This window comes from Schistocerca serialis, chromosome 1 (genome assembly GCF_023864345.2).
Source record: "Schistocerca serialis cubense isolate TAMUIC-IGC-003099 chromosome 1, iqSchSeri2.2, whole genome shotgun sequence".
NCBI classification, from domain to species: Eukaryota; Metazoa; Arthropoda; class Insecta; order Orthoptera; family Acrididae; genus Schistocerca; species Schistocerca serialis.
In genome coordinates, this window is record NC_064638.1 from 119,194,845 (window position 1) to 119,208,214 (window position 13,370).

General features: G+C 37.5%; 1 protein-coding gene across 1 annotated transcript in view; it reads right to left on the minus strand.

The window, feature by feature from the left end:
* Window positions 1–13,370, minus strand: part of LOC126463579 (baculoviral IAP repeat-containing protein 6) — a 314,074-nt gene that overhangs the window by 235,611 nt on the left and 65,093 nt on the right. The window contains 3 exon segments of the mRNA XM_050096169.1: window positions 5,528–5,742; window positions 6,028–6,260; window positions 7,599–7,826. Of these exon segments, the coding sequence (XP_049952126.1) occupies window positions 5,528–5,742; window positions 6,028–6,260; window positions 7,599–7,826 (676 nt within the window).

Here is a 13,370-nt window from a genome sequence, read left to right on the forward strand (position 1 = left end):
GGTGATTCAAAATGTAACACTGACGTTTCATGGATCTGCTTAAACACAGACACTGTCCGGTAATTAACACACACATCATTTATATGATTTATTATTATTATTACTGCAACAGAACTCCAGGTTGGAATATCAACTATACAAGAAAAAGATAGATTGCTACTTACCATAAAGATGACATGTTTACGTTGCAGACAGGAGCAATGAAAAGACACACATTTGCTTTCAGTCGCAGCCTTCATCAGAATACCAAAAAACACACACACACACAAATTCAGTCACAGAAGCAAGCACACCTCACACATACATGACATGACTTACGTAGGACAGAAGGAGCAATCTGGGGGGGGAGTGGGAAGGGGAAAGGATAATGAAGTGTGGGTGGAGGGAGAGAAGAACACATTTTGGCAGAGCGTGCAGGGATTAGACTGCCAACAGGCACAGCATTGAGAGGCTGTGGGAAAATGAGGTGGGGACGGGTGGGGGTGGGGGTTGGGAGGGGAATGGGAATCAAACAAGGAGAGGAGTGAGAAGGGGAAAGATGGGCACATGTGTTGGCAGAGGACAGCACACAAAGAGAGTTGGAGACGAGAATAGGGAGGAAATGACAGGACAGAGGAGGATGGAAACTGTTGGATGGAGATTGTAGGGAGAGTAGGTTATCATAGGTTGAGGGCAGGATAATTTTGCGAGTGGAGAACGTGTTTAAAGGTTAACTCCCACCTGCGCAGTTCAGGAAAACTGGTGGGGGACAACCTGCACCATCTAGATCCTCCCATTTACCACCCACTTTTCTGAACTGTGCAGATGGGTGTTAGCGTTACAACACATTCTCTGTTCACGAAATTAGTCTGGCCTCCATCTACAGTAACCTACTGTCTCTACACCTTTCACCCAATAGTTTCCACCCAACTCCCCTTATCCTATCACTTCCTCCCTATGCTTGTCTCCCACCTTGTTTGTGTGCCACCCTCTGCCAATGCACCCACCCATCTTTCCTGCTCCTCTTCTTTTTCACTCCGTCTCCGCACCTCCCTTTCCCACAACCTCCTGACACTGCACTTGTCAGCATTCTAATCCCTGCATACTCCCCCACACAGAGTTCCTCTCTCACCTCACTTATACACTACTATCCCTTCCACTTCCCGCCGCCCTCCAGATTGCTGCTTCCATTCCACATGATAGCTGCATTCCAGTCCAATCTGCCGGAGATGGCAGTTTTGAGTGTATGAGGTGTGCTTTCTTGTTTGAATGTGTGTGTGTGTGTGTGTGTGTGTGTGTGTGTGTGTGTGTGTGTGTGTGTGTGCGCGCGCGCGTGTGTTTCCTTTTTTGATGAAGACTGTGGCCAAAAGCTAATATGTAAGTGTCTTTTCGTTGTTCCTGTCTGCAATTCAACATGTCATCTTTACGGTAGGTAGCGATCTATCTTTTCCTTATATTGTTGTTACTACTGTAATTTAAAATTCTGTATTCAGAGAAACATACAATGTACTTATAGGATAGTTAGGACTGTCTTATGACCTCATACAATTACGATTCAGCAACTTGCAGTCCATTCACAACATTGCACAGAATATGAATGTAGCACTAATGAAGATCAGAAATCAATGCCTATGGCAATGTCTCTCTTTAAAAATGGCAGACAGACAGTGCAGTGAGAAATGATGGTTTCAGTGCCTTTTATTCATGTTATAACATGGGGAAAATTTTTCACAGACGTTTGAAGACAGATTGTCCCGTGAACATTATTTTCTGAACTTCAATCACGTTATGTCTGTACTCTGCACAAAACACTGTGTCAGGATGGCAAATTGCATGATCTAAGTATTAGGATGGGAACAATAACATGCAAAACTTTTTTCACTCATTTTGAGCTCTGAAGAACGTGATTCTTGTGAAAATGGCTCTTGTACCTACCTCAAGTTAAAAATGGAAATGAAATTTGGTAGAAGTTGATGCGAGACTCCAAGGAACTTTCTGTTCAAATTTCAAACAAAACAAAATTGAAGCTGGCTGAGTTTGGAGCATCTTCCACATTCAGCAAATTGTCATAGTATGACCCATGAGTGCCAAATTTCATTTCTCTAAGAATTCCACAGGTCTGGTAGAACAAATTTCTCTCTCTCTCTCTCTCTCAAACACACAAACACACACACACACACACACACACACACACACACACACACACTTGTGAAAATTGCAACACAGAAAAAAGGCATGCTATTACAATGACATTTATACCACAGATGGTCATTTTAATACACAAATGGTTAGAATTTCAGAAAGGTATATGCACTCGGATCATGAAAATTGAGTATGGGATGAAGCCATCACATGCTGCAATCAAAGCCTCTGGATGTCGTGACAGGGAATCAAAGAGTCTCTCTGGATGTGCTGCTATCATACACACTGTCACATCGTTTGTAATCATGTCCACAAAGCATTGACAGTGGTTGCAGGAGTGCCAGTATGAACAAGTTGTTGCCAGACCACATGCCAGGCATGTTCAATGGGCGATATGTCAGGTGAATGTGCAGGCCAAGAACACAATGGTATCAGTCACTTTTTGAGGAAGACTCTCACATTCCTCACAGCATGTAACCATGTTTTATTCTCTTGAAATATGGCATGTGGAGCTTTAAAGGAGGGGCAGTGACTCTTAACTCTAAAGCCTGTCTCATGTAGTGGTTGTTGCCCAGATTGCCCTGAATACATAGAAGGCAAGTTTGCATGTTATAATCAATAGTGCCCCAAACCTTCACACTTTGCTTTTGTCCACTATGCTGCTCAACAACATGGTCTATCCAACAGCATTAACCCTGGTAGCATCTAACACATTTACGACCTTCACTGTAGGGTAAGATGAAGTAGGTCTCACAAAAAAACACTACATTTAACCACTCAGTATGCCAGTGCCAACTTCAAATGCCGATAGCTGTCTAAAGCATTGGTGGTTTCTGAACAATGGAAGCAGATGCTATGGCGCGTGTGCCCTCAGCAGACAGCGTCGAAACATCAGTGCAAACATGTTATTACCTGTTTTTAAGATCTTGTTAACTTATAAGCCTAAGGACTGAATACCCATGTCATTTGTTTGACATAATATATACATTGCTGTTAGTCAAAATTGCAACACCCAGAAGAAATGGTCAGAATCACTCCCAAATTGAAGGATTTGTAGAACAGTGGAGCCATAATAAGTGATTAAAATTACAGATGTAACTCTTCTGTCAGTTGCAGCCATACGGGCAAGATAGCGATCATCCCAGTCTGTGGTCACATTGCATGGTCCAGTACATTTGTTAGTGTGTACAACTCTCTTCTATCCACTGGTTCTATATACATCACTCTTGTAACAGTGGGTCCTGTATGAACCACAATGTCACTTTATGACAAATTCTTTTTCCAGAGCCCAACCATTCTGCCTCGTTCGAACTCATTCATGTGCTGATATTGCACCCTCTGATGTCGTCAAGGCCTATCGCCAATTACTTCCACATTTTCACTTTGACAGCTCTGCACCAAATGAGCCTTGCATAACACCAGGCTGCTTGCTCACACAGCAGGAGGTGCTGCTGGGCCTACTTGCACATCATCTGTCCCTGCAATTTTAATCACTTATTATGGCTCCAATGTGTTACATATCCTTTGGTTTTGGAGTGATTCTACCATTCCTTATGGGTGTTGTAATTTTCATGGGCAGCAGTGTACATATTACATCAAATTACATGAATATCTTCATCTACATCTACATGGCTCTTCTGCAAATCACACATAAGTGCCTGGCTGAGAGTTCATCGAACCACCTTCACAATAATTCTCTATTATTCCATACTCTAACATCATGCAGAAAAAATGGACACCTATTTTTTTCCATGCGAGCTTTGATTTCCCTTATTTTGTTATGATGATCGTTTCTCCATATGTAGGTCAGTATCAACAAAATATTTTCGCATTCGGAGGAGAAAGTTGGTGAGTGAAATTTCTGTGTGAAGATTCCACCACAATGAGAAATACCTTTGTTTTAATAATGTCAACCCCAAAACATGTATCATGTCCATGACACCCTCTACCCTATTCTCAATAATACAAAACGTGCTGCCCTTCTTTGCACTTTCTCGATGTAATCCTTTAATCTTCCCTGGTAAGGATCCCACACAGCGCAGCAGTATTGCAAATGAGGATGGACAAGTGTTGTGTAGGCAGTCTCTTCAGTAGATCTGTTGCACCTTCCAAGTGATCTACCCACAAATCATCGTCTTTGGTAGCCTTCCCCACAACATTTTCGATGGGTTCTTTCCCATTTACGTTGTTCGTAACCATAATTCTGAGGCATTTAGTTAAATTTACAACCTTTAGATTTCATGGATCTCAATTGCCAATGTCCACACCATCCAGATATCTTTTCTAAATTGGTTTGCAATTGGTTTTGATCTTCCAATGACTTTACTGGGTGATAAACTACAGCATCATCTGCAAACAACCTAAGACAGGTGCTCAGATTGCCTCCTAAATTGTTAATATAGATAAAGAATAGCAGAGGGTCTACAACATTACCTTAGGGAGTGCCAAAAATCACTTTTGTTTTACTCCACGACTTTCTGTGAATTACTACTAACTGTGACCTCTCTGACAGGAAATCATGAATCCAGTTACATAACTGAGACCATAATCCATAAGCACACAATATGATTACAAGCCACTTGTGAGGTATGGTGTCAAAAGCCTCCTGGCAATCTAGAAATACAGAATCCATTTCAAATCGCTTGCCGATAGCACTCAACACTTCATGTGAATAAATAGTTAGTCGTGTTTCACAAGAACAATGTTTCCTAAATCCATGTTGACCGTGTGTGTGAATAGACTGTTCTCTTCAACGTAACTCATAATGTTCGAAAACTATATATGTTCCAAAACCTTGCTGCATTTCAACGTTAATGAAATGGTCCTATAATTTAGGGGATCACTCCCATTGCCTTTCTTGAATATTGGTGTGACCTGTACAACTTTCCAGTCTTTGGGTACAGATCTTTGGCAAACAAGCTGTTGTGTACGATTGTTATGTATGGAACATATTGCATCAGCAAGCTCTCAAAGTAGCCTAACTGGAATACAATCTGGAGTGGAAGACCTGCTTTTATTAAGTGAGTTCTGTTGCTTCACTGCTCCAGGGATATCTACTAAGTTACTCATGTTGACAGCTGCTCTTGATTCGATTCTGGAATATTTATTTCACCTTCTTTGGTGAAGGAATTTCATAAGGTTGTGTTTATTTAGTAGCTCTGCTTTAGGAGCACTGTCATTGACAGTTTTTTCCACTGCTATCGCGCACTGATTGTTCTTATGCTTCAATGTTAACAACATTTAAAAAATGTGTGACACGATCCAGCATTATTGTACCATTATGATCATTAAAATTGTTTCAATGCTGTATTTTACAGTATTTACAGTTTACACTGTGAGATCCAAATTCAGATCACCAATACAAAAATTTGCAAATACATTTAATTCTATGCCAACTTGTACTTACTGTATCTTTAACTATCTCCTTTTCTGTGGCCACAGCTTTTATGTGCACTAGAAAAGTACGGCCTCGCACTCTAAATAACTTGGGACTTGTCAGTGTGATCGTTCCACCCTGTTCTGATAGGTCAAGGCACTGTGACAAGATTACGGGGCCACATAATACCTCACAGTTGTGGTCCCTCATGTACTCCTCTGATGTAACTGGATTTTCAGTCTTCCCTTGAACAACACAAACAGAAAATATTACAAATTAAAATTATGACAATACTTGATTTTTACGATGTGGGATTAAAATACATAACTCAAATACCACAGCCATTAAGAAGCTCATTCAGCACATGCAAAAACACACATATCGACCATCAATTATATAAATTTTCTAATGATATCAAAATCCATTGGCTAAAATAACTGTCAAAATGAAATAAAATTAAAAAATAAACTATTCGTTTTTCAAAGTAGCAAACACACTGTCTTGTCTTTCTGATGTAATTTCAGACATACCTTTCATTTCACCATCACACTGCATGCCAATGTTGAAATCTATTCCTTCATCTACTTGTGGCATCATGGTTTTCTCTTTCCTTCCAATCCCAGTTGCATTCTGTTTCAGGAGAGTTACTTGTATATTTGGTGGATTTGAACATGGAGAATGAAGGGAAAATTTCAGATCAACATGGCCAATGCAGCAACTACGTGGGAGTGTTATTTCAAACACATGTTCATCCCATGTGGTACTGACAAAGAAAAAATTACCCAATTGGTGATTATATTCTGCAATAGTGCGTGTCTATTATCTACATATAAACATAAAACTTCATAAATCAATAACAAACAAACACAGTAAAGAATCCTATACATTTAGAATAATTTTTTTCCTGGTATATGACTGCACTGTTAAGTTATGATGTTCACAAATAATCTAACATTTGCAAAGTGTGCTTCATCAAGGTTGTATATTTACTACTGACCAGTGGCACTTTAGCTGTTATACACTGATATTTATATAGGCCTATTTTCACTTGTTGAGAAGAGTATATAATTGATGTTCAAATAGATGGAAGGACTGGTGACAAGATGCTTGCCCCCTTTTCCCTTGTGTAACAGTTAATCCTCTGTCTTTTTTGTTCCAATAACCTCTAATTTTCTCTAAGTGTCACTTTGTTTCTTCTCTACATTGTGCTCCTGTTTTATTTTTTTCTGTATTTAGATAATTCCAAGTTTCATACCTCTTAGAGCCTCTGTTATTTCTGATTCTTGAATTGACTTCCCAAAAGTTTGTCATTACATCTGATATTTTCCAGTTGTTCTGCGAGATTTCTCCGTTATTTCTAATTTTCCAACCACCCTTTGTAACACACACATAATTTTTCTACTAACGCTTATTTCTAGTTTGTCTAATGCATTTACCTTCTAATCCAATGTTAACCTCACACGCATATAAGAAATACATGTTGCGACATGGTTTCACACTCCTACATATTTATTTCTTATACTAGATAATCTTTACTAAACTGTTTGCTCTTTCCATTTTGATCATTCATTCATGTGTCACAGAAGTTTCAAATACATTTCCTAACACTATTTCACCAAGGTATTTGAAACTTGATCTTATCTATGTCACCTACTTCTATTGCTACATACTTGAGTGTATTTTTATTGCCACTTCCTTTTATATTTCTGGCTGGATCTTTTACCAACAGTAATTTTTTGCCTCTTATTGCCTAATCTGTAACAAGCCACTTCTGTAATCTGATAATGCTTCCACAAAGCCCTATGCTACAACCCAGTGCACTGTGTCTTTTTGGCCCCATGTTTAACACTGCACCTGAGGGTGAAGCCCTGCAAGTGCCTTCAACCCACGGGCCTCCTGTAACAGCCACTGATATTTATATTGGCAGCTTACTACACTTTATTGTGATACTCTGCCAAATCCGAAACTGACAACAGCTCCAGAAACACACTTTAACATACAACACTACAATTGTTCTTAAGAAATGAAAAACATGTTATGAAAATAAATTGCTCTTAAAGACGTAGAAATGAAATATCAATATGAAATTTTTAAGACTTACGCATCATTCTGCAATCTCCAGGACCGCGTAAGCTGCAGGTCATCACCCTGCTGCAAATGTTGAGGATGCCTGCGCTGTTTCTGTGCCTGCATTATCTCACTCCAACAGGGTGGCACTGCAGCTGCATAGCAAGGTGTTAAGTTTTCAAATAAAGTCAGCTCGTAGAGCTGTTGCAGGTCAGACATACTGAGCTCTGTTTTATTTGCCAGTAACTGGCTGCTGCCGGAACTGAAAAATACAGGGATAATACACTTTAACACAACACTACTAAAAAAATGGAAAGCAGAAGATATCAGCAGTAATTGATAGATCACTGATGATAAGAAGGTTTTCATTTACAAAGCACAAACGAAACTTGAAAAAGGACCTAACATGAAAAGAGCTTTCAAAGCATGCTAAAGTTTTGCTGTTGCATCTACGATACTACAAAGTAACATCATAAAATGAAAAAAAGTTCAGCTGATAGCGACAGTGTTGTGTGCTGACATTTTCAGTGGAATAATAAACCAGCCCACCAGGTTAGAGTTCCTGTTTCAAGACGGCATTTCAATTTTCATTAACATAAAAAGAATTAGTAGTCTTGCGTCAGATTCCTTTCTGTAGTTGAGGCTGACAATGCACACTCAACTCTGAGATAGTCAGTTTGAACATTGGTGGTGTAGTAAATTTTCATACTCAGTACTGGGTCAGCAAGACCAAAACTCTCCATGTCTCATGGAGTGAGGACATGTGGCACTGTTGATGGTGATCTGACCCTCAGCAAGGACATTAACTTCAGTGGTTCCCTTCAAGCAAGTCAGAAGATTAGGCTATACGGCAGCAATGGGTTTCACCCTCTTCCCCACAAAAAGACTTGCACTAAATAGTACACACACTCATTAAGTCACTTACACTGGATAGATAATGCCTAGGACACAACATTCACATTTTTTGAAGGGAAGCTGTCATGCTGTGCAAATAAAAAAAAATCTGCCAATTATGTAGCTGAAATGCCCTTCAAGGTCACCCCCTCATCAATGCCAAATGGCTTATGTACTTTACAGAAATGTGGAATGATTTAAAAATCAAATAAAAATCATGCTCAAGAAACTGGCAGTAATAGAGAAATTATAGCTCTGTCAACACCCTCAAACAATTTAGTACTTTATCTGTCCTTAGCAACCATAAAAGTAGTTGTTAAAAAAAAGAAAAAAATTAGCTAACAGTTGCACAAAAGAAATTTTATTTCTCGGCCAGTTTCAAGCACTTGTGTCCTCCTTCAGAAAAATATACCACAAATAAGTACAAGGTGGGTAAGAATATTACAATTTCGCAAGTACAAAAATTTGAAGGTAAAAGTTAGTTGGTTGGTTAGTTGGAGGGGATGCTGGGAGGAGGACCAAACAGCGAGGTCATCAGTCCCATCAGATTAGGGAAGGACGAGGAAGGAAGTTGGCCGTGCCCTTTCAAAGGAACCATCCCAGTTTTTGCTTGAAGTGATTTAGGGAAATCACGGAAAACCTAAATTAGGATGGCTGGACGCAGGTTTGAATTGTTGTCCTCCCAAATGCGAGTACAGTGTGCTAACCACTGCACCACCTCACTCGGTAAGATAGAGAGATGGTACATACCCAAGAATTACATCATCATCAGTGAGTGTCAAAAATAAACAGGTGTATGCAACTTGATACTGTAGTCCGAAAAAAATACAAGAACAATGTTTAATACAATAATAAAATGTGCCATCGCAAAAAGAGCTTATAAGTGCTCACACATGGATAATAGTGCATGTACAAATATGGTATAAGGAAATCAATCAACAAGTGCAGACATTTATGCAAGAATTGGAGCTAAGCAGCTAATGACAAGTGTATCTTGAGGTTGGTCTTAGAGTGGGGGTAAAAGAAACACAAAATAATAAAACAAAAATCTTACGTAACTGCAATTGCCATGAAATACAAATGAAAATGTAAGTGCACATTACCAGCATATTAACTAATATATAAAATCCTATATATTAATGATAAATAAAATAAGTTAATACAAATGGCATGTGGCAATATGGATGGGAAATTTTCTTCCCTACACGCAGACGGTTAGTTATAGGTCCTATTAATTTTCATAGGTAGGACATAGTTATTCAGTAGGTTACAGTCACTGCTACAACTGTGACTGCAGGTACATTCAGTAAGTTGCAGTCAGTAGGTTGCAATCAGTGTGTTAGTTTCAATAGTTTTCAGAAAGTTGTTGGACTTTGCTACGTACAGCCAGTAAATCATTAGTTACACACTACAGTTTGGCCATACAGTGTTGCATTTAGTTGCTGTTGGCCATATACAGTTACATTTAAACAGCTGTTCACAGCTATAATAAGTCAACCTTTTACTGTTTGGTACATTTGTTACATATAGTTAACTTTAGTTTAGATATATTGATATTAGTTTAGATATATTTTTCCTACGTGGAATGTTTCCCTCTATTATAACTTTATCTTTTTTTTACACAGCTTTTTTAGTATAAGCTGATCATCGATAGTTACAGGTTGTGCGTCATCAACAGTTACAAGTAATGATCCATTTTCAGTTGTGATTGGTTAGCCACTTACATTACCATTTATTATTACAGATACTAAGCCATCCACAACTTACAAGATAATTTTGCTTCAGGTGGTTAGTTATATACAAGCAATCAGCTACACACATTCTTTTCTTTCTGACATCAGTATTTACAGTTAACAAGCACATTACCCATACTGTTTCAGCTAGTCAAATCTATTACACTTAATGCATACAATTAGTGTGAAAGGAACTATACAATTATTTCATGAAACATATTTAGGACCGTGTGTACATTCTTGAACTAGTTATTTCACTATATCGGAAGTATACAACTATGCCCACATTTATATTATCCTATAGTTATTTTTGACCTTTTGGCTACTGATCCAGAAGTGTTTCTCTACTTACTTCAGTTATTGCTTTTGGCCCCTTGGTGCATTTTGCATGTTGTTTGCATGCCCATATTTCATGCTAATGATGTCTCTACACCAGTTCAGTGACCTTTTATACAGCTTACCACATAACTGCTATGAATGTCGCTAGTTATAACTGTTTAATGACCGTATTCACAACCATGCTTGTATTCTAGTACTAGTCGTTTCACTGTAACGGAAGTATACAATTTGCCCTCACTTCCTCTCCTCTACAGTTATTTTCTGACTCATCATATTAGCTACTGATTGAGAAATTCTCTCCACTTACTCCAGTTACAGCTTCCAGCCTCATGATATACTTCACACTTTGTTTCTACTGACAGGTTCCCTGCTAGCAAACTTCTGATTTCACTGTATCTGGTTCAGCAACAAGTTGCTAAACTTCCCATCCATAGTGCGCCACATATTATTTGTATTAACTTATTTTACATATCGTTAATATGTAGGATTTTATATATTAGTTAATTGGATGGTTATGTGCACATACATACTGAAACACAACAGCTAGGACCTTAACACTTCTTTAAAGTTCGTTGCCAGCAATTTTTCATTCACATTAATTAGTTGAAAAGCAAACAGCATGTCAACAACAATCCTAAGCATAACCAGATATGGGCAAAATCAGTAATACTACACTTTAGACATTGTGATCATGAAATAAATCTACACAATGTATTCCTTATATCTCAAGTAGACACTGTAATTGGCTGAAATATTTAAAACTATTCTATTCTCTTAATATTGCTAAAATTCTCCTACCATCATTGTTGATAACACATGTAAAACAGAAATGATTTGAAAGTATTTAAAATTAGTAAATTAAGTTACAATTATTATCCACAACACACAGTTAAAAATTAAGTAATTCAAAAAACAAAGAACAAAATTCAATTAAAATAAGAGTTTAACTCTGTAAGCACAAAGCATTATCTTATCTGTCAGATTCAATTTTGAAAATATTGAATTACTGAAAAGAAGCACATTTTAATTAAAGCTACCTAGGAAACATGTTAGGAAGAATTTATATGATATATCTTACAAATAATCCACTAAAATGTACTGGTCTGACCTTGGCATCCAGAGCTAAAGCTTACTGGATTAAGAGTCTTTTTGTTGTGCCTATCTGCGGCTCAACATCTCAATTATATGATGAGTAACAATCTATCTGTTTCATAATATTGTCATTAAAATGTTATATGTACCATTATATTTATGTATCTGACTATGTTCACTGTGAATGAAATTGCTCTGTAGCAAAATTCATGTTATGTAATGTCATTTTATTTTATGACTTGTTCTGTGTTATGTAATGTACTGTTATCTGTCAAATTCATTGTAATCTCTAATTTTCTGTTTTAACAATTTTGTCATTGTAGCAAAATGTGTATAAGACCTACGTCAGTTTCACTTGAAGTATCAATGCGGTACCTGTGCCAATCAGTTTAGCAAACATGTAATCAATTCTAAAAGGCACACACTGTGCCAACTTTGTACAGTTATACCTCAAAATCAACAAGACAGAAACTCAAAATTGTGTGTGGCACAAATTGATATGGCCATTACTACCCACTTGGTCAAAGTTTGTACACCAAGTCTTCTGCTTATTCAGAACAGCAGAAAGATCAACTTTTTGAAGCAGACAACATAGGTTTAATTATTTGATAGCAGTCGAAGAACTTTTTATGGGGAAACTTCTCAATATTTGCTTCTGTTTTATGGCAACTACAGTGGTGTAAGTTTCTGCTGTATTATTTTATCTTACTTTTACTCAGACTCCGAGATCAACCTAAAGTTACGCAACTCATTAGCTGACTTGCTCCAGTCCTTGCATGATCTCTGCACTTGTTGTTTGGTTTCCTTATACCATATTTGTACATGCTCTTTTCACATAAACACATTTTATTATTGTATTACATACTGTTCTCGTATTTTTTTAGAAGTACAGTAAAACGCTACATACACTTGTTTATTTTTTTTACACTCGCTAATAATGCAGTAACTCGAAGTATATTTTTATACTTCTTAAACTTTAATATTATTAGCTAGCTAGTACTTTTTTATGGTATATTTTTCTGCACAGTCTTCTGAAGAAGGGCACCTTAGTCTCACCTGAAACCGGTGAATAAATAAAATTTCTTTTGTGGAATTGCATGGTTTTCCCAAGTGCAATTCCCTGATATTTCCAGACAAGTTTTAGCATTTTTCCCTTACAATGTTTGGATTCAAGGGTAAGTAAAGATTTAAGTTGAAAAAAAATTTGGGACTTCTTTTGTAATTAACTGTTTTTAGATGGAGAAAGAGCTAAATGGTATGTGTGTTTCATTAAGACCACCGAATTATTTCAATAAAACAACACACATTTGGTGACAAAAATACGCATTTCATTGGAGTCGGAAGACAGATTTAAAATACCTTCACTGATTTCAGAAAAAACCTTAGAAAAAATAGGCCTCCTGAAAGAAGTGTACAAGGCAGGGTAGAGATGTGTAAACCAACACTACAGGTGACCGTCAATAAAATGTTGGTTCTACTATGTTCTTTATTGTTGGTTATTACCCACTGTGTTATGTCTATTATTTTACAGGTATTGTTTGGTATTTCTTTCATGAAATACATAAGTACATAGTGTACAAACTGACAATGACTGCCACAATTTTATGCTTGTTATTGTCCATTCTTTGTAATATATAAACTCTTTCAAAGTGCGAAAATGTACTAGAAGAAATAAAATGTCTGTAAAACGCCACACTGTACAATCTACTTGCAGTGACACAGTCGCAATTCCTGAACTCCATTGCCTG